Genomic DNA, 25544 nt, shown 5'->3' on the forward strand with positions numbered 1-25544 from the left:
TTTACACTTTGTGTTTCTTTTACAATTTAACTAGTATGTCCACATAAATCTTGATTTACGCACTTTTGGTGTTAAATACTCCCAAAAACTTTAAGGTGTCTTGTATTTTCAACAATATTTTTTGACTGTGGGCAGTAGAGGGCAATGTTGTCACATAACACAAGTAAAACAAAATATGGAATACAGTCAGTTTTTATTTGTGATGTCATAACAGCTCCCACAGATGGTAACATAGGATGAAAACTAGAAGAAGAAAAAAATTAGTAGTGCGACATGAGTCTGGCTACATACAGTCCACAAATTTATTATATCATTCAAACACAAGGCATGAACCAAGGGGGGAGGAAAAAAAAAAAATCATTTGTTTTGAAATTCGAATGTGGAAGTCAATTCTATGTAAATTGCACTCTTAATTCATTCTTAGTTGCCTTAAATATTTGTGCCAATAAAAACAATATTGACACACGCACTTATTGACAATGATAAAAACATTATTCCAAATGTCTCTTTAGTCTTCAAATTTATATTTGGAAGAAATGCCTGTTTAAAATCATGTGCCGTTTAACATACAAAAATATAAACACTCATTACACTACATAAAAATTTTATAGGGATACATTTTACATATGATCAAAATTAAAGTGACACCTTCATAGTGCTTCTGTCTCGTAACGCGATTACTTTCCAATGATGACGTTTTTGTAGCCCTTGACGTGACACAACTTGCTGCTGTCAAAATCCACCACCAGCTTTCTCAGTCCGCTGTGGGTGGGAGTGAAGTACATTTTCACCTTGGCGTCTTCCCCAGGTCCCACCGAAAAGCTCAGCCTGCGGGTCAAAGTAAATATTAGTGCCAAGCAATCTCATAAGCCTCCGGTGAACTCAATATTTACATGACTAATCAGCATTTATATTCTAATTATGGCAGTGTTATCTTTTTGAGCTGACAAAACCTGTGTTTACTTCCAGCATAGATTAAAATCAGTTATTTATTTTTCTCAGTGTTGGAAAGCAATGACATGAAATTTGATAAAGCCAGTCCCCGGAAAATAGACATCAGACATGCTGACAGAGATATCCAACCTCTCCGAGATGACACTTCCTCCAGTCAGGTTAGCCCCCTCCATGCTGAAGCAGCAATTCTCCAACGGCTCCGGCAAAGGATTTTTTAGCGTGATCTCGGCCGCCAGTTTGCGATTCTCCTTGGGTTCACCCAAAATCTGCAAAAGACACAATTAGCATCATTTTGAGTGCAATCAAAATACACACTTCTCTCATCACTAACACTCACTCGGACTTGAATTTCAGGATTGTCCAGCACAATGTTTCTCACTGCCAGCGTGGCTTCCCGAGTGGCGTAGTCAAACACGAGAGCTGCCAGACGGATCATGTTATCTTCAGTGAGCTGCCCACCATATTTGGAATAGTTGAGCCTTAGTGGAACCTTCCTGGCTGGAAGAAAATCATATGAGTTGTGTCATTTGATGACGATTCTGACGGCTGGCTCACCTCCTCCAGGTGAGAGCTCAACATTGAGTAAATCTTTGAAGCCGCAGTTCCCTCCCTGATTGCCGTTATAGGACACGGCACAGGATCCAAAGAGCAGGCGGCACTTTTTGTCGCTCTGTGTGTTGTTGCTAACCAAAGCAAAGACGTCAAAGTCGCAGCCCTTTTTCATCTCCTCGGACACTTTGATTGTCACGTTCAGGCCTTGGTTGTCCTGCTGCTGGAGAAGTTTATTTTGGTGGTTGGCTTTCTTGAAGGCCTCGCGCTCTTCATCAGAACCTGAGCACAGATTTATTTTTTATTTATTTCTTCCCAATCAATGAACTTCACCCATGCCGCCTGCTTACCTTCAGGATGCTTGTACAGATGAGTGATGTCTTCTCTGTGGTCGCTCCCAATGCTTTTGGTGCTGATCTTCTTCCCCACCAGTTGGGTCGAGGTGACTTTCGATGTGCTGCCGTCTTTTTTCTTCATGGTGGTGATGACGTCAGCGTTGACTTCGGCAAAGACAAAGGGAGCGTCGTACTTGTACATGAGCTCGCCATCCTTAATGGCCCTGACAGGGATGGGCCCACAACAAAACACTCCTGAGGAAAAGAAGGTGTGTGATGCGACGTGATCCACCACAATTCGGAGATGTGGTCATCAAAAGTGTTGGTTACCGTCACTTTTTTCTTGAGGTGTGGGGTCACTGGCTTGCCAGCCGTTATAAGCGGAACTAGTTAAATCTGGTCGGGTCATCCAGCTCTCCACCCAGCAGTGATAGTTCCTACAGATACCCGCACGATAAACAATACACAATCAGAGAGCTCTCAACCAAAGTTACTTCTAGACTTCAATGTTTTATAATAAATAGATACCAGATCATTTCTTTGGATCGAATGAGTTCCCCATTCTCGTTGATGTAGCGTTCGATCACCAGGTTGCTGTTAACGTCATGCGCTGAGTAATAGTTGGTGACCACTCTGCAGGGGATGCCAAGAGCTCTGGAAACTACAGTGTGATACATGTGTGGTTATTGCAATACTTTACAAAAAAATGTATTGCACATCATAGTATCGCACATGTACACATGTCAGCATTGTCTCCGTGTAAGGCAAAGTGTGTTCCATTGCGATAGATTGCCACACTCTATATACAAAGTCCTATCTTACTTGAGCAGGCAACAGCAGCAAACACCCAGCACTGTCCGAAACGAACAGGCTGACAACTTTGTGTGTCCCAGCAACGCAGAATCTCCACACTGCCCTTCCAGAACATGGGGCTCACCCCTCCGTCAAATTTGTTTGTCCAGTTTCCCTGCAAAACCCCTTTGTCTTCATCATTGAAATTCACCTGTAAGGCAAAAAGGAGTGTCAACCTGCAGCTTGAAATAAAATAAAATAAAATAAAATAAAAATAATGTAGTCAGTCAACTCACCATGGCACTGAGAACTCTGGACACATAGATGGGATTTCTCCTTCCTGAGCAGTCTTTGCCTGGATTACGTAGATATTTGGGATTCATATCCAAAACCCTCAAACACACATCCAGGATTCCACTTTCAAACTGTGCATCAAAAGAAACAAAGTTATTGCCGCCCTTTATCTGAAGAACATATGTGAGAAACATGTTTTGGAAACGAACAAACAGGTGTGGCGAAAGCACATAAAGCTTCAGTAATCACGTGCTGGCCATGCCAAGAGAAACTGGAAACGAAAACAATCCTCCTCTGCCTCCTGTCAGATTGCATAATACTCTGGACATTGCAGGTGTTACTCTGAAGTCTTACAAATGTGTGATTCTGCAGAGCGTTGGCTCTAAACAACCGTATGCATGTGTGGAGTGAGTCTGGCTGCTTCAATGTTGATGTTGGTACCTGGCCAAAGTTCCATGGAGTCGCTATTGGATATTTGGCATCGCCCCGAAAGATGATCCCATCCTGGGACAAGACATATTCTTCCAAACTTTCCTTATTGTCCAGATATACAGCATCTCCTGTTGCCAAGAAACGGCATTTATTCGAGATAATGCTGCTCACTCATTTAGCTTATTTTGTCTCAATCAATTCATATGTTCTTCAAGAACCAGGTTGAGTTGATCCACCTGAACACCAGGGGTTAAACAACAGGATGAAGTCAATCCGTGCAGAGTGTCCCAAGCTCAGGCTGTAACGTCCAATGGGTGCATCGGGGGCAGCGCAGAGGGACAGCGCCACGCTGTTTCCAGGGGGGCTGACGACCGCCGCACTCCAGCGCGACGTGTCGACGTTGGCGGACAGACCAAACGAGGCCCGGGTGCCGTATTGTTCAGAAGGCTGCGGACCTGCAAAAGTAATTATGGTTGAAGAAAAGTGAAATATTTGAGTCTGGCTAACAAAACTCAAGGGAGTTTTTTCAAACTGTAAATTTCTTCATGTAAACCAACAGTGAAATAACACATAATGACGATGACCCCGATGATTTGAAAATCATGTGGCCTTAAATGGCTAATTTTGCTGTTCTGGTAAGTTACATAACCCTCCGTCTGGGTCACGCTCCGCTTCCTTCACATCTTTCACCGCCTAGGAAACCAAGAGGGTCATGGAATCAAAGATCCTCCTTGAACCCATGAAAATATGCTCAATGTGATATCATAGACATGGTTATCAGGCAATACACACATCTCCTGTTGGCAAGCGGTACTTCCTGACCATTTGTTGGCAAGAAGTCTTATCACGGTAGGCGGGAGACAATGACTAAATGTTAGATGTCAAGCAGAAGTTGATGAATGAAATATATTGCCCCAGTAGGAGAAAGGAATGAAATACATCTTCACTAAATGACACGACATAAAAAATAAATACACGTCTGAGTGTTTCCTTTCCCCATCAATCAACACCACATCTCATTTCCTCTTTTCCATGTCTGAAATGACAATAGGCTGCAAAACGTGTGTCAGCATGAAACGGGTCGGGAATGCGTCCTGAATTCCATTAACATCCGAACAGGACGCAACCACAATGGATTGTCCTTTCCACCTTTGAAACTTGGAACATGTTCCAGTCAGAGAGCCCTCTCAGAACCCTGACAAAGAAAGAATTGATAAAAATTGGGTCACCTGTCTCAGCAATGCATTGCAGAGTGCTAAATCCTGGTTGGTAGCTTCCCGAACGAAGATACAAGCTGATGGTGAAGGGTTGACCCCGCCTCACTATCAGCCGGTCCACCCCGTTGAGGTCAGTGTAATGGTCTGTGTTGTTGAGGTCACATTCCAAGTTGCAGCGATCGATGTCTAGAGCTAAAAAAAGAAAAGGAACAGTGGCAATTGAGTTGCATTGCATTCCGGATGACAAACTTTTTCATGAGACCTTATTCGATGTTTTACCAGGTAAGCCAATTGAGAACATTTTCTCATTTACAATGGCGACCTATTACAAATATGCCATTAAGAATTTGTAGATAAAAGGTGTGTCAGGTTTAGTAGTTTGGGACTTTCCCAAGCTCCTCATCATTTCTCGATTCCGTTTATGATGATAACAGTGAACTGCAGGTCTCTTTCGTAAACCAAGGTGGAAATATTTACTTCCACCACACTCACGTACACACACACAGTAGAGCCGCTCCTTCTCTCCAGGGTGAGCCATGACTATAAGACAGTCCCACCCTTTGACTTCCTCTCCATGCAATTTCTATTTAACGCTTTGCTTGTTGGCCTCCTGCCAAAAGCGGCCAATTCATGACATGTCCAAAGGTTAACAACCCTTCCGTCTATTTTGTATTAGCGGCTGCACACAAACACGAGTCTGCGATGTCACGGTCAGGCGAGACCAAAGTAAACACAGACGAAGCCTCGAAGGCGTCCTGCTGATTTATATGAAGCCAAAGGCAATCCAATCTGAGCAGTGTTCTACACGCACGACTTTGGTTTGTTCCTTAATTGAACAGATGTCAGTTGAACAACTGGAGCAAATTCCTGAAAGATGCCAACATGATTTAGCTCGGGAGAAATGCGGATCGGCTTAGCACAACTTTTGCTCATTTTATTTCATTTGATCTGTGTGCAAGAAACAAAAGTAAAGCGATAAACCACATTTGCACGTCCGTCATCCAACACATCCATTTTACCACATTCTTCTGAATTTTAAAATCCACTCACACATTGAAGCCAATTCCAAGCGGATTAGAATGTGGAAACAATTACAAAGATGAATATCACATGCACACATTTAACCATGCCTGTGTTTAAATCCAAAACAGTTGTCTTAATTCCCTCTCTGGGGATCAATTTAGATGAAAACCAGTACATCAAATTTACTTGCATACATACAACAAACAATCCAGCCTTGACGGAACACTCCCACACTCTTGCGATTATCGAGCTACTTGTGTCAAAAAAGTGCAGCGGAGGCCTAAGTTTACCTTATAAGGCCAAAAGACAACAATCATGTGCCTGTAGCTTTTCTGTGAAAACACAACATTGACTTTGGGAAATGTACATGCAAAAATGTGGATGAGACATCTTTTATGGATGCTTTGTGGAAATTCCCGAAGCTGGAAAGCAGGCGACGTTGTACTAAAGATAGAAGTGTAACATTGAAACGTGATTTTTTAGCATGTTAAACGTGTAAAGCGATTGAAAAGGCAGCGTACATAAACAGCTTTAAAATTATTTTAAAAATATTCTGACTTTAATCTTATCTATCCTATTGCGACATTTTAATTGTAATATTACACCTTGTAACATAAAAACGGACTTATTATGAAATTTTATTTTTAATTGCAACATTATTTTGCTCCTGTTGAAAACATGCATCTATTTTAATCACAATAATCTAAAGATAGACGATGCTAATTGTCCAGACTGACAATAAAGGTCATCAGCCCATTTGACTGATTTCTCTTGAGAGTTGTTGGAATTCCTCCCAGGGGTAAATACTTCATCGAGTCGATGAGAGGAACTAAGCCCCAGCTGCTCAGATTCTATAAGTGGTCCAGTTTCAAGAGGTTCAAATATCAGTGATTTATTATTGTTATTATTTTTAACATGCATACTGTACATGCTTAAGAAGTGTGATGGGGGTGCAGAAAAAGTTCCAGTGAAATCACACATAAAAGACATAAAGAATTCCATTTTCATGCTGGATAAAAAAAAAAAAAAAAACTGGCATCAATCTAAGCGAGTATGACTTACCTTGAGCCATGTTTTTGGAGTGGAAATGTCACCCGTGGAGCACCTGAATGGAAAATGTGTATTTGCTGTTATCTGCATGTTATTTGTACTCTTCCTCCACCCCATGCCAGAGTGCTATGTGGGCGTGATGCGACCCTCCCCTCAAAAAGTTCTGAGGGGGGGAGTCATTCCCACAGTCAATTCACATTTAGGTTAGAGTGGAACTTCCCGGCACTCAAGAAGCGTGCTTCTCTTGCATTGGCTTCCCGGTGGCCACACAAGGCAGACTTGATTCAACAGTGATGTCACGATGGCTTTCAAGACGCACTAACAGGATGTAAATTCACGACCGTGCATGTACGACACACCGGGTTACTCAATGCTCAAGTCAATGACGGCCTTCATTGCACCATTTAATTGGAAAATATTACTCAGCAATCTATTTGCACGGCATGGCTCAACTGGACGCCATTGACAAACACATACTGGGTCAGTTTTCTGCGCTGACTTTGGCACACATTAAAAAAAATAAAAAGACTTTAAGAATTTAAATGGGTTTGTTTGGGCTGTATGTACCCACAAATTCAAAAATGGGTGAACATTTGATGACAAACATAAAACAATAGGTATCATTTTCAATATTAAATGTCCTCTTTGTAGTGTATTCCGATGAATATATTTTGCAAATCATTGCATTCTCACTTTATTTACATTTTACACAATGTCCCAACTTCATTGGGATCTGTAGAAAAGAAACTGACATGATAATTATACACTTGAATCAAACTGTTATTATGAAAGAAGACTGGAGTTGTCGTTCTCCTCCCCTTTTCTCCTCCTTGGTTAAAATTGAAAGCGACCAGCTGCACACCATTACCTCCACCCCACCTCACAAGCACCAGCAAGGTAAGTTTGGAGGAACTCAAAACTTTTCACAGTTTAAAGCTTTGATTTGATATATTTTACCCCCCCAAAATTTTTATTGAACGTTCCCAATGCACCTTTATGGAAACTCTTAAGAAACGAGACAATGCAGCCGAATGTTTGGAGGCACTTTGGGCAGACTCGTTATAACGCACGAGCGTTGGCTCCATGCTCGGCATTACATCACACCGTGAGTGAAAGCAAAGCCAGACGGCCTCTGTCCAAACCCGCACGGTGGAAATGACTACAGGCCTTCGCCAAGGTCGGCTTGGCAAATGATTTGTGCTTCTTCCCTCCTCAACGTTCACATTTTCAATATTTATAAAATAGCCATGATGAAAGATTAATAGAAGGGAAATACTATCTTTTATCTTGTCCCAAAAGTAAACAAGCTTGATTTGTTTTTGATTGTGGTTACACTAAATGTCGGATTATGAGGATTGTTGCAGATGTGCAAAAAAAAAAAAAAAAAAAATATATATAATAGCTACAAAACAGGAGTACATGGGTAGTTCTGCTTCTTAAATGATGAAATAAAAATTGTAAACCTTATACTGAACATTAAAAGGCTAGTCTGGATATACTTTTTGAATTTGATTTATTATTAGAAAAATATGAGTTGCAAATAAAAATATTGTAAAACACAAACAAATCACTGACAAATAGAAAGGCAACATTAGTGTTGTAAATACATAAAGCTGGATACGTATGTACAGAAAGCTGCAGGTTATAAAATAAATCTTGATATGTTTTTGTAATCGTACCCTCAAACTGTTATTTAGAGTGTCTGCATTATCATTCAACTGCATCCTTCCACAGTTGTTTAGTTTGCTGAGAATAAACACAAACTGAAATATCGCTATGATTCTGTTAACGTGTGTGTTACCTTCAATCAATATAAAGCTGTGTCACTTTTTATAACTTATCAATGCTGATTAGATGTTTTATCAAAAGTGAGATTAGAAACCAGGTTGACACAATATTATACAATGCCTGCTCATCTCCTGCTACAAAATAATCTTGGCTCTCTCGAGTACTCTCAATCTGAAAAAAAAGAAAAATTGAGTGAGTGAATCAGAAGAGCAAATTGTAAACATCTAATGTCACTTTACCTCATGTGATAGCTCACACCTCAGTGAAATTGCCAACACTTGAATTCTGCAACAGAGTATTTTCGATTATTGCAAATACATTTAAAAAATATTGCAAGGCTTTGATGCTACACCTTAGCACAAAGCACGTTCTTGGCCTGAAGTACGACTGCTGCTTGGCTTTGTTCCGAGGCTTCGCAAGCTCCCGTTGGGATGGAGCTCGCCGCCTCCCTGACAGCGATGGTGGAGGTGAAGACTGAGGACGTGTCCTCAGTGTCCCTTTCCAGAGCAGAGCGGTAACTGTGAGCGGAGCAGCTGAGGCCGCTCACACTTTCTCCGGAAGACTCTGAGCTGTCCACTGCACAAAGACAATCCAAAAGTCATCACATTCCATTCTGTTATATTTAAAAGCAAAAACTCACTGCCCAAATTTTTGCACCAAATCATTGAAATCGACTCTTACACAATAAGTTGTGACTCCCACTCTCACGGTCGACGTCATCCTCCTCTAGAACCCCCGCTGGTGATACGTATCCATCCAAGCCACTTATTAACATCTTCCGCTTTGGCCCACAGAAATATGTCGCCGGGGACAAGGAGCCCCGTCCCGAGGAAGAAGACGAGGACGAAGTACTCCGTGAAGCAGCAGATTTTGGCCGTGCCCCGGTAAGACCGTTGTGTGGCCCATATGCACCGACATGGGGCAGCATCTTGTTTTCTAAAAGAGAGCAGCATAAACACAAATTTTGAAGATAAATTAAAAAAGATTATCTCCATTGGTGCTTTATTTGGAATGTATGAGGAAGCCATAAAACTAAACTTGCAACCTCAGAACTGCTCATATTAGACTTAAAAAATATTGCTTTACCTCTTGTCATCAGCCCGCAGTCAACAGCTCTGTCACTGATAGCTGCCTCACTGGGTTGGATGTCCATAAAGGGTTTATTTCCAATTCCCATAAAGACTCGCTCTTGCATACGGATTTCTGATGGACACATGGAAGAAATAATAAGTCGTGTGCGCGTGGCCACATTTGTAACAATCACTTTTGTACCTCGGTTGTGTAGTGCCTGATCCCAGAGGATCCGTCCCAGGTCTTTAGTCCAAGCCTCCTTCAGTTCCCGGCTAAATGCTTGCAGTGTGTATGTGTCTTGGGTTTTCCGCTTTCTGAACCAAATTTCAAAGCAAAGTCCGGTGTCGCCGGTGTTTTGGGTCATGCCGACGTCTGATGTCTAAAAACAAACACCACAGTGATGATTATTAATTATTTGGGCTAGACTAGACTGGACCTGTGAGGTTTGCCTTTATTTTATGCTTATTAAAATGTGAACATGTGTGTGACATGGTAGTTGGCCAATTGCCCAAGTTTTGTTATTGCAGCAAACCTCAGTTCAGTAACTTCCTGCAGAAGTGGAGGCAACACCCAAAGTACATTGAGCAATTTTGTATATGTATTATGGCACCTAAAAATAAAAAAAATACATTGGTGTGTATGTGTACCTTGAATGACTGTTTGTAGACATACGTATCATTCCCCACGTCGGTCTTCCTGGTTTTGCTAAAGAGGATGAGTTCTTGAAAAAGGAAAATATGACGGGAGCATTTTTTCTTCCTAAATGTTACAACGAACTCGTCCTGGCGAATTAACTGCCCTTGCTCCTTGAGATTAACCTGCAGGGCATAAAGAGAATGATACCAAACCTCAGTCAAGATGGAATGTCATATTTTTGCATCTTTTGTAACAGAGATCATTTATTCATAAAACAGATGGAATGTTTCTTATAAAAAAATGACTTGTGATGGGCCACAGATTTGACTGCCTTGCAGACAGCACCTTAGATTCATTCCGCAGAGCAGATGGAAGAAATATTAGCATTTGCAACTCCCGTCTAAGATGAATGAAGATTGATCATACTAAATTAAAGAAGCCACATTTCCGCCTCCGCTTGTTTTTCCCCTGTCAGTTAAGTTTCCATTGTTATTTGTCATCTGCGCTTCTTTGCAGCATTTCTAAATTGCATCATAAGTAAATGTAGACACACACTTCTAAAACAGCAATTCTGCTCAAATTAACTTTAATTATACTGTATTTTGAAGAATTCATTTTGTTAGGGTTTTCAGGTTAGTTTGATCCTATGATTATGTTGGAATGTAGACTGTAATGATTAAATCAATCACGTCTGGCCCTCACAATGTGATAATTAAATCAATCACGTCTGGCCCTCACAATGCAGAGTCTGTTTCCCACTATAGTGTAAAACACCCCCTGCTCTGATCTTATCAGAGGCCGGGGGTTCACCAAACCTGTCCACTCCCACCCCCACTCTGTTCTTCCTAATAAATATGCCCTTGCAGGGAGGAGACTTTTAGACTTCATTCGATAATCGCTGTCCTCAGACAGCGACGAATGGACTCTCCACCTGCAGGTTGTCTAAAAGAACTTGCTTGTCTTCTGTTTCGTTCTTGCAAAATAAGTTGGAGTGAGCAAATCTCTAACACATTTTATTCATCCATGACACTGGTCACGTTATTGGTGATATTTGACATTTCTTGACCCCTGCTCTAATAAACCCACAAATGTGAGTTGGCTGACAACCGCTCCAGGTGGTACTCCGCCTGGATATGATTTTCATCTCTGGTCCTGACCTATAAACAGAAATTGTAATGTACAACAGTGGAGTTGTCCTCACGTCACAATGGCGGATGGCGTCCATGGCCAGCAGATTGTTGCCGTGTCTGAGCTGGAAGTGAACGACCTCCAGGGCAGCTTTGAGTTCGGCCAGCTCTCTGACTTGTCCTGGCGCGCACTCCCTCATCATGTCTTGCAGCAGCAGGCTGTACTTACTGATCCGCTGCACCGGTTTCAGTAAGTAAGACCACAGGTCCATTTTGTCCCTGAGAGCCAGCTGCTTTTGCTGGTGGGCAAGGAAACAGGAGAGATCTTTCAAAGAAGAGTTACAACACTAAATGAAAAATACCTTGAGATGATAATCCTGGTCTAAGAGTTTGTTGGCGGAATACCAATAATAATATTTGAAGACATGCTCGTCACAAGTCCTATCAATGCATGAATCATGTTTGCATGCTAACCAGGAGCATGTAAGCCAAAAATCTCCACCCTGACATGATAACAATCTTCAAGTAGACAGTTGGGGAACCATCCTTTCCCTGATGTTAAAAAAAAAATGCACGATTGAATTCAGAGTAAAATGTGATTCACCTTGAAGAAAGCCTTTCCATGATTGATGAGAAGACTATCAGACTGTGGTTTGTTTTTGCTGTAAAGGGCATACAGAGCAAAGTTTTCTCTCTAAAAGGGGAGGAAGGAAAAAATAATACTATTAGATAAAAGCATTATCACGCTCCATACTTCAAAATCAAAGGTGTAGTTTATAATATTTCACAATTTTAAGATTGCGCCACACGTTAATCCTTAACAAATATAATTTGTTAGTAATATATCATTGTGACTTCGATAGAATTCTGTGGAAATGACTCGTTGCTTCACGTACATGTCGTAAGAAGCAGCGCCCCACCCTGAAGGGTTCATTAGCGCAGTTCTCCAGCTCACTCGTGAAATGATGGTGGTGGAAATCATGCAGTTTTTCCAGGTTACCAAAGATGCTCCCTTTCTGGCCCCTGAGGTCTTGCGGTACGTCGCTTCTCTCCAACTCGGGGAAGTAGTGCTCCCGAACATAGCCTAGAGCTTTTACGTATTCCCTCTCTGTGGACAGAAGCTCCTCCATGATCTTTTGTAGTTTCCTGAAAGTATGATTATAACCGAGAGAGTGTGTTTTAGATCATGAGTTTCCTAGACAAGACGTCACTATTTTTTAAATTAAGGGAGTCTAACTTACAAAATATTGCTTCCATTGTCTGTTGGGACGACGATTGTCTCCTTATTATCGCAACTCAGGGTTGAAGCTGAGTCTTTGGTGGGACCTTCCTCATCGCCCTCTGTTGATTTGAAGCTCAGATTCTTGGAGTAGGAAGAAGGCAGGCTTTGGAGAGGCTCCGGGTTTTGTTCTGACGTTCGCTTACTCGTCTGACAGAGCGGCTGTTTTTCATGAAAAGGTGCAAGAGCAAAGGCGAACGGCGAATAAGTGGTTATACACGATCCCTCACTCAGGGAGCGACTCAAGACTCGGTGCCGTGAAACGTCGGCGTCCGTTTGAATCGAGGCTGTTCTCCTCAGATCAGCCTCACTGCGATGCCCTCTTGGCTTCCATTTTGTTTCTCCCTTTCTTTGCGGTAGAAGCTTCAGAGCTGGAGGTTCTCTGTTTTCATTCGCTTTCAAGGATGCAGCTTTGGTGTGTTGATTTTGAGGGATGTAAACTTTTGCATGCTGGGTCAGGGAGGATTCAACCTCCCTCATTTCAGTCTTACTCTCCATTCCTCCAATTTGCCCATGAGTGCTTCCAACCATGGTCTGTTGGTTGTGCTTCTTATCTCTGCATGCCTTCTTCCTCTTCTGCATCTTCTCAAGACGCTGCCTGACTTCTTGGCACCGCACCCAAGCCGCATTCCACACTTTCATTGCCCCCGAAGACCCTGATCTTAAAGAACAGGCCTTAGATTTCAAGGCCTGGAAATTCCGGGTGGAGAATTCATCACCTAATCTCTCTTCATACATCTGCAGTGTGCTGAGATTGGTCTGAGCCAAGTAACACTCGTGCTCTACCTGCTCTAAAAAATGACTGCATTCCTTGGCCAAAGCACAAGCCTACAGAGAGAGAGAAAAAAAAACAAAGCTTTTACGTTAGCTCATGTCAGTCAAACTGGGAGTGCAATTAAAAGTCACAAGCAAGATGGCGACTCCAACCTGCTCACAGAAGCGGTGCACTTTCACAAGCGTGGTGAGTTCCTTGTGTATCTGCTCCGCTCGGGACATAAAGTCATCGACATTGCACTTGAAGGTGTTGAGGACTGTCTGAAAAACATCCGCCACCGGACTGGACGGACTTGAACCCACATTTTTTTCTGCTTCACTCACGAGAGACAAGGCGTGCTGTTGTTTTTCCTGGAATAAATAATATGGAGGTTTTGGACATTTTACAGACACAGGGATGTTTTTTTTTTTTTTTTTCAGTCACTATGAGGATGTCTGTACCTTTGCTTGAAGGAAGAATGTGTCGTACCGCTGCAAGATGTCCTCAGTGTACAAATGATCTTTTTGGTCAAATTCCTTCAGTCTATGTTCACCTTCTTCGCTGAACCACACAGCCGACTGCAAAAAATAATACCACGGCAATATTAGCGACGTTTCGCCTCACGTTGCGTCCGAACTCGCAGTACCTCTTTAATTTTTGCATCCATGTCTCGGAGCACAAAAAGGTACTCCAATTGCTGAAGTGATTCGTTCGATCGCATCACCAGCATGTGGAGCTTCTCCTCAACCTGGTTGTACAGATGTGTCGCTAACTCCAGAGCATCTCTGCAACGACACATGTGCATGTTTGTGTTCACCGAGAGGACAAACGTGGTACTACGCATTGTGAGCTACCTGTAGTCTTCAGACTGTGGAAAGCGGAATTCTTCCCTCCTCATTCTGGCCAGCACCGCCCCGCCTTCTCTTTGCAGGGTCACCAATCGAGCATCCTCCAGCACCTTCTTCATCGAATCCCTTTGTTCTTGAATGCATTCACGAACCTCCTGCAACAGGAAAACATTCATTGAGTGTTCAAAAAAAAAAAAAAACAGCACTCATTCAGTGCAACACTATTCATAAAAATAAATATTTCTTTTACCTGGGCTGTGTCCATGACATTGACTTCATTCACTTTAGTAATAGCCCTCTGTAACAAACTGTCAGCCTCGTGAAGGTCACTTGTGAAAGAAACCAGTCTCTGAAATGGAATGTATTTATGCTTTAGTGGAACATAACGCAGGAACTGTCTGGAAGTAAAACCCCAACATGCTGTCATTCACACAGGAGTTACTTTCAACTTTTGTTAAAAAAAACAACAAAAATGTCCATCATTCCTGACATAACTAACTTTTTTTTGGCATTACCTGATGGAATTGTAGCCAATCTTTATGTCTGTAGGTGAATGTTCCTCCCAGTTCAGAGGTCAACTGTGAAGCGTCCACTGTCTTGTAGAGTGCTTTCATAGACGTCACCAAGTCCATCTAGCAGTGACAACATGAAAATGAGCACGGAAATGCACAAGTGTGCGACTGACTGGTGTTTCTTACCTGCAGACCAGGCTGCTTTTCAGGGCGTGGACTTGTGTCTTTATCCACCAGCATTACTACACTGTGGACAGCGTGCAGTGCTTGCTCCTGTTATGAACAGCAAAGACTGTGTGTGGCTTTTGTGTACAAGTCATTCATTGCCGTTTTAAAATGTTGTTTGTACTTCCCATGCACCATAATGAGAAAAATACTAGTCACACATTTTAATCCCTTGTGTGTTAGGCTTCTTGTTACCTAGTAATTAAAATTTGTCATTTGTGACAAATACTCTTCTGGATATTGGTGCAGTAATTCCCACACACAAAATTCAAAGAATGTTCCCAGAAGAGTGAAGTGTCGCCCTCTAGTGTACGTAAAGCAAAACATCCATCCATGCAGTTTCTTGAGCGTGGATTGATCTTTCACTTTTCAGTCTTTTGTGCCTTTGTCTCCTATTGTTATTCTAACCTGTGCCATGAGCAGAGCTTTGTAGAGTTGAGGCGGAGGAGCTTTTTTCCTGGCATCAACGACCAAAGTCATTCCCAGCTCTTGAACATCTTTCCTAAAAAAAAACCAATGAGTCACCTTAGGGCACATTCAAGCATGTTCTCTTCCTCACAAGGGCCTTTGAGATCTGTAATTATCTTTTATCGCTTTATCTCTCTGTGTCTGGGACACATACTCTTGCTTTGCCGCACCCATTACAATGGCCGGGATGCTCTTGAGTTAGTTGTGCCTACGTCAGGCATGTGTGCTAATTCTAGCAGGGCGGACTTGCATACCAGACAGTTGGCAGCCAGCCTGGCTTCAGTACATATTTTGGAGCTGTGGCTTTAAAGAGGAGAAGGGCGCTATCAATTGGTTCTTGAGCTTCAAAGACTATGTAAGTGCCAGGGTAAACATAAACCACTGCTGAAGTATTAACAGAGAATAAATTGCAAAGTTAAATAAGTGCATTCTGCTGCCCTCTTGTGGCACAAACACTTATTACATACTCCCACATTTGCGTCCCTCAATTTAATACAATCAACTAATGGTGAATTTTAAAATCATTATATTAAGCATGCAGCAATTTTGTATACTCATAAAAAGCAATGTAGTGTAATACTAGTAAAGTTCTTCAACAAACAATTTTTGACCCTTAAAGGCCACCGCACTCTAATAGGACTGATACTGCAAGCTTCCAAAATATGATTCTCAATGCAGCACCTGGGTATGGAGTGGAGATAGAGGAGTAACTCGCATAGATTCTGTGCAGATAGAGGAGATGAGGTCCATTCCTTATCACAGTGAACTTCCACCACTGCACGGCCAGTCTTATCCCGGCTGCCTGAAGGTGAGCAAACAAAAGGAAGTACCGAAAGTAATTGACAAGGTTAATATTGGCCTCCATAAATGTGCCTGCCGCTCATCTTGAATTGTTCAAACATTAAGACAAAGTACCTGGTAAATAAATGATAGCTAGTTCAAGCAAACCACCAACGATTTGAAGAGTGGACTTCAGACTTTGAAGAGATTGTGGCGGCGGTGTAGCGCTAACAGAGGTGAGTTGAGAGGAAGATTTGTCATCTGTCTTTGAGTTTTGCAATCTCAGATGCGGTCCATTTGAAGTGGAGGGAGTTTCGATTCCGCTTGGCTGGTGGGAATCTGCCAGTAAACACAAACGTGTATTTTGAAGCCACGACATCTATGGACAGTTTACGGTCATCTATTAACCTAAAACGTATGTTTTGGGAATGTGTGAGGAAATGTGGCGTTTCCGGAACAAATCCTGAAAAAGCCTGAGGGAGAACATGGAAACTCAACACAGGAAGCCACGAGCGCGACTAGAATAACACCACTTTCAAGGGACTCAATGATGCTTAAGCTTCTCAAGGAAGTGATTCCATGTGAATGAACTACCATAGGATCAACGTTTGTGATTTTATATTACCGTATATCCCGGTCTATAAGGCGCACCTAAAAACATAAAATTTTCTCAAAAGCCGACAGTGCACCTTATATATGGACCAAATTCCCCAATTTAATCTGGCCCGAAGCATTGTGTCATGAAATCAATCATAAGTGGCCCGCTGAAGACTATGAATCATGAATCAAAAAGACTATGGATCATTATTTTGTGATTATAAAGTAATTTGTTGCGTCTGAAGTTGAAAAAAAAAAGAGAAAATGGAGAATGATTTGATTTGGATTAAAAATCTGACATGATGCATTAATGGTGCGCCTTATAGTCCGGTGCGCCTTATATAAGGACAAAGTTTTAAAATGGACCATTCATTGAAGGTGCGGCTTATAGCCCGGTGCGCCTTATAGTCCGGAAAATACGGTAGTTACATTGCAAGCGATGACTCTTGGCGGCCTTCCTTAAACTCAAAACACCTGCACAGCTGTGTGTAAAGCTTTTCAAATGTGGACATGCTCGCTGTAACTAAACACTGCAGTGACCCAGATGAAACCCGCCTTTGATTTCAAAAATCTTAATTGCTCTCTCCTCTGAGCCAACAAAGACTGCTCTGTGCTTTCTGCCTTTGCTGCTTTAATAGTCCATGACATGCTTATCTCCGGTCAAAATCTGGCCACGCATCCTCTCGAGGTGCAAGGGATCGTGTATGTCAGTGAGACACAAAATGGCTCTTCTGGCATTTTATGATGTCCATCTGCACAGTAAATTGCAGAGCATCAATTCATCACAAGCTCTCTGTTTAAATGGGGTGGAGAAGGCCATAATTACAATTGCAGCCATATTACAAAAAAAATTATTGAGACAGGATCCATTGAAGATAAACTGCCATTAGATGAGTCTTTATGATGTGTCTGCAATATAATTAGACTATTTGCAAATGTTCTCAAGAAACTCTTTAGAAACATCGCCATTAACAACAACAACATATAAAAGAAGGACATTTCATTTCAACTTCTTACCTTTTCTGTAGAATTTCAGTTTTTCCAGCTTGGTGGTCACTTCATCTGGTAGATCAGATTTTTTGCACTGCATCATGCTACTAATTGTCTCTGGGCAAATATCACTGTGGCTCCTGTTACTGGGTTTGTAGAAATGTGGACTCCCTTTAGGAGTGTCCGATACCGTCGACAGAGACCTGACCTTAAATTTGTGTTTGCCTGATGATTTCATAACATCCACTTTCAGCTCCGACTTCTTGTCGGGATCGTCACGCATACCTAAAAATAGCCCAGGTCGCTCCATGTGCTCAGACTGAGAAAGAAGTTTGGTTTGAATTTTATGACTGTAACTTAAGCCAGGGGTCGATGACAAAATAATCGGTGATTCTGTCAAAATGTCTTCTGATTCAGAGCTTGTGGGGAGATTTTGGTGACTGGAGCCAAATATTTGTGTTATTGGCTCACAGTAGTGCCTCTTTTGGCAGACGTGGTGGCCTGACGTGGGCGTATTACAGTGGTTACAAAACTGTCCAAGTTTATTGTTTTGCTCCGAATCTTCGCAATGGCTGACCTCCTCTAGCGCCGCAAGGTCAACGCTTCCTTTTTCTAAAGGGACGGGGTTTCTCAGCGCCGCGAGGTAAGAGTCTCTGTTCCGACACTTGATGTCTTGCTCTGAGAGGTCCTCCCCCAGCTTTCCCTGACTGCAAGGCATACAAGGTTCTTCGGCATACTGTAGAGTGCGTCCGCAGAAAACGCTGCTGGCCAGTGGCGCGGACGGCGGTGGTCTGACAGGTTTGATCAAGACGGACTTTGGTGGATTTGAACGGCCGTCGTGTTTGGTTAATTGTGCAACATCCACCAAGTCGACATAATCGCCTTCAATTTCGAGATGGTTGCGGCTGTCCCAGGTGTTAGGGGACACCCAACCAACAGGTTTGATTAGAGGTTTGGAATAGGATCTGGGGATTCTTTGATAATGTTCTAATCTGACAAGTTTGGAAGAAGAATCCACAGGTCTTAGAGAAGCTGACATCCTATCTTTGAAAGGTCGAACCCGAGCCTCCAGCGGCAGAGTGGATGCGCCGTAAGTGGACGGAACTGACATTGGCTTTGGCTCAGGAGAAGCTTCCTGATGAGTGCTCATAACCTTCGGCTTGTCCAAAAATTCTGGGACGGCCACCTCTGCCCACGGTAACTTGATGACTCCTTGGTCCGTGCAAAGTAAGCACCGTGACAGAGGAGTCCCCTGGCGTCCATCATTGATGTCCCGCAGCCAGTTTTCAGTGAAGATGCACGGATAGGAAGTCTCAGGGATGGGGGTCTCCTCCACTTCCCGACCTCCGGCTTCCAGAAGGCTTTTGAGGACGATACGAGCCGCCTGCTCGCCAAATGCTTCCACCTGGAGATAAAAGTCTCCAGGACGCAGCAGTAAAGGGTTCACTGGCGCTAACTGGACGACGGTTCTGTCATGGAGGCAGAGAGGCCAGCCCTCACAGCGGAAAACCACATCGGAATATCCAGCCTGGAAATATAAAAGCAGAGTTTCACCCAACGTGTCTCCATCTCTTGCCTCGTGAATTTGAAATAGTCTTTGATTAGCTTAGATGAATAGATTTAACTTGTGATGGAGTTTTTGGTATGACTTACACATGCCGCCTGCTGTACACTTTCCAGCAGGTGTTTGGAAGGGATAAGGAAATCCAGTAGACACCGCAAGGCATCGCCATGGTAATGCTCCTCGATGGTGCGGAAGAGCTGGCTGAGGACGATGGGCGCCGTGGCTTCAAAAGGCGGGTAGAGTGCCGAGAGGGCGCTCTGGATGGATGAGTCCAGAGATTCTGGATTCTGCAGAACCACAACAAGAAATGATTACGTTCAATTGTAGTCTCTTTGAGACAGGGTGATGATAACGATGATAGTCTTAAAGTCATGACCGACGTATGATCAGGATGATCTTAGCTGCTAGCTACAGCATGTCTGCTATTCGTACGATCCCATCACAGTGCCCAGCTGTGTTAATCTCCCAGACCTACAAAGAAGCCTGTTTTCAGCCCCTTCCTCATTTAGGCTGACAGCCACACCAAGACCAGAGCCTGACCCAGAGTAAACACAGTAGAGCAGCTTCAAAGACCTCACACTGCTTGGGCTGGGACTGATGCTGGTGTGACCATGTTGGATATTCGTGGCACACTGAGAAGTGAGGTCATAGCTGTTTTTCACTGAATGCTTCGGTAAAGTCTTCAATTTTGCTCTAATATGCTATATATTTGTCAAATTAACAACATTTGATCCGTGAGGATTTAGTATCTTTCGTAGACAGCGTGCGCTAAGTAGAAAAGAATGTTTCCTTTTTTTGTGTGTGTGCACATCTGTAACAATAGATTATCTAAAGGAGAACAAAATACCTCCGAGTCTGGCTTTTGAGCAGTAATGCATCACAGCTGTTCCAGCTCTACTGTATGCATGTGAGCCTCAAGTCACAGCTATTAAAACATAACACTGGGAAGTAGCTTTTTCCCATTGTTAGAGATTTCAATTGCTTCAAAGTTTGGTTTGGCACATCTTGTCATACCAGAGTAAATTCATGTATTGTCTCAATAATGATTCAAACAATACTGTAAACGCAGTGGCCGCTTTTCATAGTTTCACTCCCACAAGCAGCCAGAATGCAGCGTTGGATTTCTATCCCGGCCTTTATCAGAGATTGGTGAGCCGATGGCCACATTCCACAGCCGCCTCCTTTCTTCCCACTATTGCCCATGTTGCATGCGATTTAGCTAGGAAAAAGGAGTCGGACTCCAGCAAAGCTCTTTGTGTGTCCTGATTTAACATACTGGTGTGGACAATTATTCGCAATAAAGGTTCCTGCGCTCTTTTTTTGTCTCGTCTGCCATTTAAGACGCCCCGGGGCTATTTGCAGCCTTTGTTTCTCCATATTGCCTCTGGCTTTGGGTCAAACAAGCCGATTCGAGCTGTAGTATAAACAAGTAGTCAAGATCTGTACTGCAGTGGCACTTTGCCATTAGCCATGAAGAAGGGGAAGGGTTAGAGAGGCTAAACTGGCCTTGCTGTGATTGTAGAGATTAACTAAATGGACACAAGCTCTTGGGACTCACAATGCATTTGCAGATGTCATCACATCCCCCCCAAAAAAGATTCTGGGAAGAAAGTGACCTCCAGGCTAATGTTAGTTAGCAGCACAAACACGTATGCTGCATGTAGGGACAAGCCAGTACATCCAAGGGCCGTATAGGAAAACACTAGCAACTCAGCCGTGACGACAGATACTGACAGTATGGCAACAGAGTGCTGATGTCGTATAACGCCTGGGCATGTTTGCTAAACATGTGCTCAGTGATGTCAAAAAGAAGAAGAAAATATATGTCAAGAAAGTTGTGAGACTGGGCTGAGGGCCACCAGGGCTTTGAGAAATGGCTCAAGCTCCTGCAGCAAATTGAAATTGCTATTTTTTTAAGGCTGTTGTAAGTCATGAGAATCACCATGACTGGTGCGGTGATTTATTATTTTCTGACATTATCTAGAATGGTTATTGTTCACATGGGCTTGAAAAAAACATTTTAACAAGCACGTTGGGCTAGAGTTGGCTCATTTTTACATTTGAGTTACATGACATAGCGTGTTTTTTTTATTTTTATGTATATATATATATTCTGATAGACATCATGGCAGGGTTGCGAGAATAATACCCGTATGGAATCTGATAACCATAGACAAGAATCAGGCCTCTTCCAAATGTGGGTACAAATCAGATTTGCATCGGTTATCTTCTAGTCTGACTGCAGCAAAACTGCAGACTGTTCCCATCAAAATAAGCCGTAAACATCCATGCATCCAAAATTAGTCATTTGCTACCAAACAAATGCGTTACAAAAATAAAATGACTGTAAAAATAAATCAAATTAATAAGATGATGTACTCTAATATATACTTATCAGTTTTAACTGAAGTGAAACGTTTTGTAAAAGGTATGAAAAACAATTGCTAAAACAATGCCCCAACCCTGAATTCCATTTTGACATATTTTCAGTAAAAATAGACCAGTAATAATCCTTTTCAATAAATCATGTCATCCCAGCCCACCCCATATAATCACATACACTTGTAACTGGGACCTCCATGCTGCTCTGCCTCCTGTACTCTTTCTTCCTCCGAGTAGAAGGGAGTTACACTTGTCTATGCGTGCGATCTATTCTTGTTAACATCAGCAGACAGACGCTCCATCCCGAGATGACATCTTAAATCCTTTTACCCGATAAAAAAGCCCATCTAGGACTGTACGTTGCTCCCGTACACGCAAATGCCAAAAATGAAGCAAATTCCTTTCTTTCAGGACTAGTTAGTATTTTCTATTTGTGGAGCGCAGTTTGTAACATGAAAAGGTTAATTGATAACACACAAACGCAGACATCTAATTGGTTAAGATAACATTTGAATTTACAAAAGTGAGGACCACCTCATCACTATAGCAACAGTACAGTAAGTGACAATATAAGAAAATATTTTGATGGTATCGAATGTTAAACTGAAGAATTTGTTTCAGGGCAGGAGTCCAGTCCAACTCGTTTATTCACTCGCTTAATTATTTTCTTATGAACTATGAAATTCTTTAGCCCGGCCAACGTAGTGTAATACTGTTTGTTTTAAAACAAACGTTAAACATTTGGGCCTACTCGTTGAACTTCGGTTGCAACACATATCTGCTATTCACTCCGCAAAGGTTCTGTTTTGAAAACATTGCAAGACACTTGACTCAATTTTACGAAACCGAGACAACGGACAAAGTCAAACGATTGCCCGAAGCTCCGAAATGTTTGCTTTTCTGATTGAAACAAACGGTAGAAAAAAAGGACTTTGCTCATTGAGTTGCACAAGGTGCGTTTGTCACTAGAGTTGGAGCAGATGGTTTTCGTGGATTTGTCAGTAGGAATTTGGCAACTCAAAATGGCCAGGAAGTACGATTTTGCTTCCAGGGGGAGCAAGGAGATAACTTAAAGTGAAGAAGTGATGACATGTTGATGGCAAGGAAGCCTAGCTACTGATGCACTCGCAGAGATGAATACCGACAAAGAAGGCAATGGACTACATATAAAGTGTCATTCATTGATCATTGGTGAGGGGCAATTATATTTGTACCATGGCTAAATTCCAACTGATAGTATCTTTTTATTAGTTGACCAGGTTCTTATCATGACAATAAAAAGGCATTATGGATACTTTTAGGGATATTTTTCTACATTATGCAATCTGTAAATTAATGAACCAAAATGTGGAAAAAGATGCCTCAAGTTAAACAAAACTCGATAGATATTCAGCTGACTGAATTTCAAAAAATTAACTTCACTAATTTAAGCCATTAACGTTGAGTAGTTTAAGTTTAAGTTTGACATTTAAGGCAACAATGTTGGTTAACACAACAGAACAAAATTCTGAGTTGTTTGTACTTATAATTTCAAAATATTTTGTCGAATTGGCAAACTTAAACATTTTGTTGCCTTAAAATTTGAATTTCAATCGATTTACTTTTTCTTTCGATCCGGGCCCTTTTTTATGATGCCCCCATAGCAAAGATTAAAAGTGTGATGACAACCATAAAATGTGAAAGATGACTCGTGACCAGATGTACAACCAGTTACAATTGTTACAACCAGTTACAATTGTTACAATGAATACATTTCAAACCTTCATTCATTCCAGCAATACTTTTAAAAGCACATTAACAATGACAATTTTGGTGTGTGCAAAGAGTGATTCGAGTTTTTCTATGATTACAAAGCTGTGTTGTACAGAAATCAACTTTTATTTGTACTTTTCTTCTTATGAACTGTTGAACCGCAAAGCTGCAGAGGTATTCATACACCCAGAACTCCCTCCACTCACTAAAGAATTTGGCCCATCCGCATGAATTGAAGTCTTTTAAAAAGTGAAGGACTCGAGGAAGCTTAACAAGAGAGCCTGCGCGCCGCTCTTTGTCACTCTTCTCACACTCCAGCGGCGTGAGATGCTGCGGGCTGCTGATGGGAACCAGTCCCACCAACTGTGCTGAGGACAACAAAAACTTTTCTAGTCCTTCAAGTGACATCCACTTTTGTGTAGCGTTGCTTACTGCTACTGCCCTTGGGTGGGCTTCATTTGTATTTCGCTGTTGAAGTTAGGTACAGAAAAAGGAATCTGACTTCACTTGCACACACACACTTGACAAAGACAAAGAGACAAACATGCCTAAGCTAGACCCTCATGCTCTCTCCCACTAGGTCAGTGGAGCACTGGAGTTTTGAAAGCAAGCTGTAACAATAACACCCCAAAAACAAATGAGTGCATTTACCATCTTCACAGAAGTTTCTCCTCCAGCAGGCAGCGACTTTGATTATAATCCTCTGCCGAGACGCTCCCCGGGATCAGCCCAGAGAGCCTTGCCATATTTAGAGCGCCAGCAGAGGAGCTGTCATCTGTTATACTACATCCGCATGACAATCCTGATGGAAAACTGACTTGTTTCCTCATCGACAAGCAGTGCGAGGAAGAAAAACAAGTTGTCAAGCAAGTCTCCCCTGTTCACGGCTCTCTGGCTTCTCTGAGAGTTTCCAGGGGTGAGCAGGCAGGGAGAGAGAGAGAGAGAGGGAAGGGAAAGAGAGATTGTTAGAGAGGGGGAGGAGAAAAGCTTTCTCTTTTGGAGGAAATCCCCCTGGAGGCTTTTCAGTTTCTTGTCTTTCTCACACACAAACACACACACACATACACACAAAGTCCGTGCTGGCTTTATCACACACCCAAACACACAGACATAATATCACCCAAGAGAAACAACCCACTCTGCACAAACACCAATGGCATGCGTGGCTGCAAATGCAAAGAATGGATTTGTCATGCACAAATGTACACACCATTCGGTATAAGAAAGCAAGCAGACATTTTTACGTGGGCCCCTTTATTCTATTTTAATCGAGCTGTTTTTCTCAAAAGTCTGCTTCAGGCTTTTTCATTTCCTTCATTGGGTGATTGTCTTCAACCGCACAGTCCAGCCTTTGACTGCAATCAAAGAGGAGACACGAGAGGGGCTTCCTTGCCTCGGGCAGCGGGCTAACCGCCTCCACATTTGACCTGAGGAATGCGCTGGTCTTGCCTCCAGACCTTTTTTAACATCTGGCCTCGGGAGAAGGCAGAGTGTTTGAAAGCGACGTCAGCCCGCATCACCTTCTCACAAGGGAAGATTGACAGGCCTTATTTCTCTCGGCCGGCTGCCAGAAAACGAGCGCAAGTGGATTCGTTTACACTCGCCTCGGTTCTTTTCGGTTTCTGAACGTTCCGTGAATATTTGCGTTATGAAGGGATGGGTGTGTTGTGTTTCTTTTAATCCAGCAAGGTACTCGGTGGGTGAAGCTGGAGATCAAGAGTCACTCCTGCGCTTCTGCTTCTCACGAGGTCTACGGAAATTTCTCACAGATGTCAAAGCTGTGCCAATATCCTTCGTGCCCATGCCAAAAGAAAATCCTCTGGGAAAAGGGCCCATGCCTTTAATCTTGATATATTCTAGACAGATACATGGATGGATTACGAGCAGCCATCTGTATGCTATGAAAGAACTGATATGATGTCACTGCCACGGTGGGAACCATCGCACAATCAATGGCGGCCTGATTTTATTTTTCCTTTTGTATATTAAGAGGAAAAATATATTAGTAGTGCATTCTTTTTCAGCCTCACTTTATTTCAAATTGACATTTGCATTTGTTACTATTGTTTCAGTCAACTCAATTGTGCTTTTGTTCATTTCGAGATTCTTTGCTGACAGGCATTTC

General features: G+C 42.4%; 2 protein-coding genes across 2 annotated transcripts; both read right to left on the reverse strand.

The window, feature by feature from the left end:
* Positions 1-174: 174 nt before the first annotated feature.
* tgm2b (transglutaminase 2b) lies at positions 175-6884 on the reverse strand. The gene is made up of 13 exons (XM_049733018.2): positions 6659-6884; positions 4586-4765; positions 3593-3811; positions 3366-3484; positions 2927-3055; positions 2661-2841; positions 2367-2499; positions 2169-2275; positions 1854-2093; positions 1510-1785; positions 1292-1452; positions 1084-1220; positions 175-828 (listed from the first exon to the last, which is right to left on the reverse strand). Exons 1-13 carry the CDS (start codon positions 6666-6668, stop codon positions 678-680), a joined length of 2043 nt encoding a protein of 680 aa, XP_049588975.1. The 5' UTR covers positions 6669-6884; the 3' UTR covers positions 175-677.
* Positions 6885-8142: 1258 nt separating this feature from the next.
* Positions 8143-24358, reverse strand: quo (quattro). The gene is made up of 24 exons (XM_049733017.2): positions 24071-24358; positions 19375-19572; positions 17749-19249; positions 16270-16473; positions 16036-16156; positions 15295-15388; positions 14848-14934; positions 14665-14781; positions 14400-14498; positions 14156-14304; positions 13948-14086; positions 13763-13879; positions 13475-13672; positions 12510-13375; positions 12165-12414; positions 11873-11962; positions 11343-11567; positions 10153-10323; positions 9707-9884; positions 9521-9637; positions 9116-9370; positions 8787-9010; positions 8674-8719; positions 8143-8605 (listed from the first exon to the last, which is right to left on the reverse strand). Exons 1-23 carry the CDS (start codon positions 24071-24073, stop codon positions 8687-8689), a joined length of 5436 nt encoding a protein of 1811 aa, XP_049588974.1. The 5' UTR covers positions 24074-24358; the 3' UTR covers positions 8143-8605; positions 8674-8686.
* Positions 24359-25544: the final 1186 nt, after the last annotated feature.

The sequence above is a fragment of the Syngnathus scovelli genome, chromosome 11 (assembly GCF_024217435.2).
Source record: "Syngnathus scovelli strain Florida chromosome 11, RoL_Ssco_1.2, whole genome shotgun sequence".
NCBI lineage: Eukaryota > Metazoa > Chordata > Actinopteri > Syngnathiformes > Syngnathidae > Syngnathus > Syngnathus scovelli.

What these genes read in the sequence shown, in the direction of transcription:
- tgm2b (XM_049733018.2), bottom strand. An exon ending in GTTTAACCCCTGGTGTTCAG is followed by an intron (nt 3,485 to 3,592) that starts GTGGATCAACTC and finishes TCTTGGCAACAG; the next exon opens with GAGATGCTGTATATCTGGAC. An exon ending in CCAGAGTTCTCAGTGCCATG is followed by an intron (nt 2,842 to 2,926) that starts GTGAGTTGACTG and finishes TTTGCCTTACAG; the next exon opens with GTGAATTTCAATGATGAAGA.
- quo (XM_049733017.2), bottom strand. An exon ending in AAGCTCTGCTCATGGCACAG is followed by an intron (nt 14,935 to 15,294) that starts GTTAGAATAACA and finishes TGTTCATAACAG; the next exon opens with GAGCAAGCACTGCACGCTGT. An exon ending in ATGGAAAGGCTTTCTTCAAG is followed by an intron (nt 11,568 to 11,872) that starts GTGAATCACATT and finishes CTTGCCCACCAG; the next exon opens with CAAAAGCAGCTGGCTCTCAG.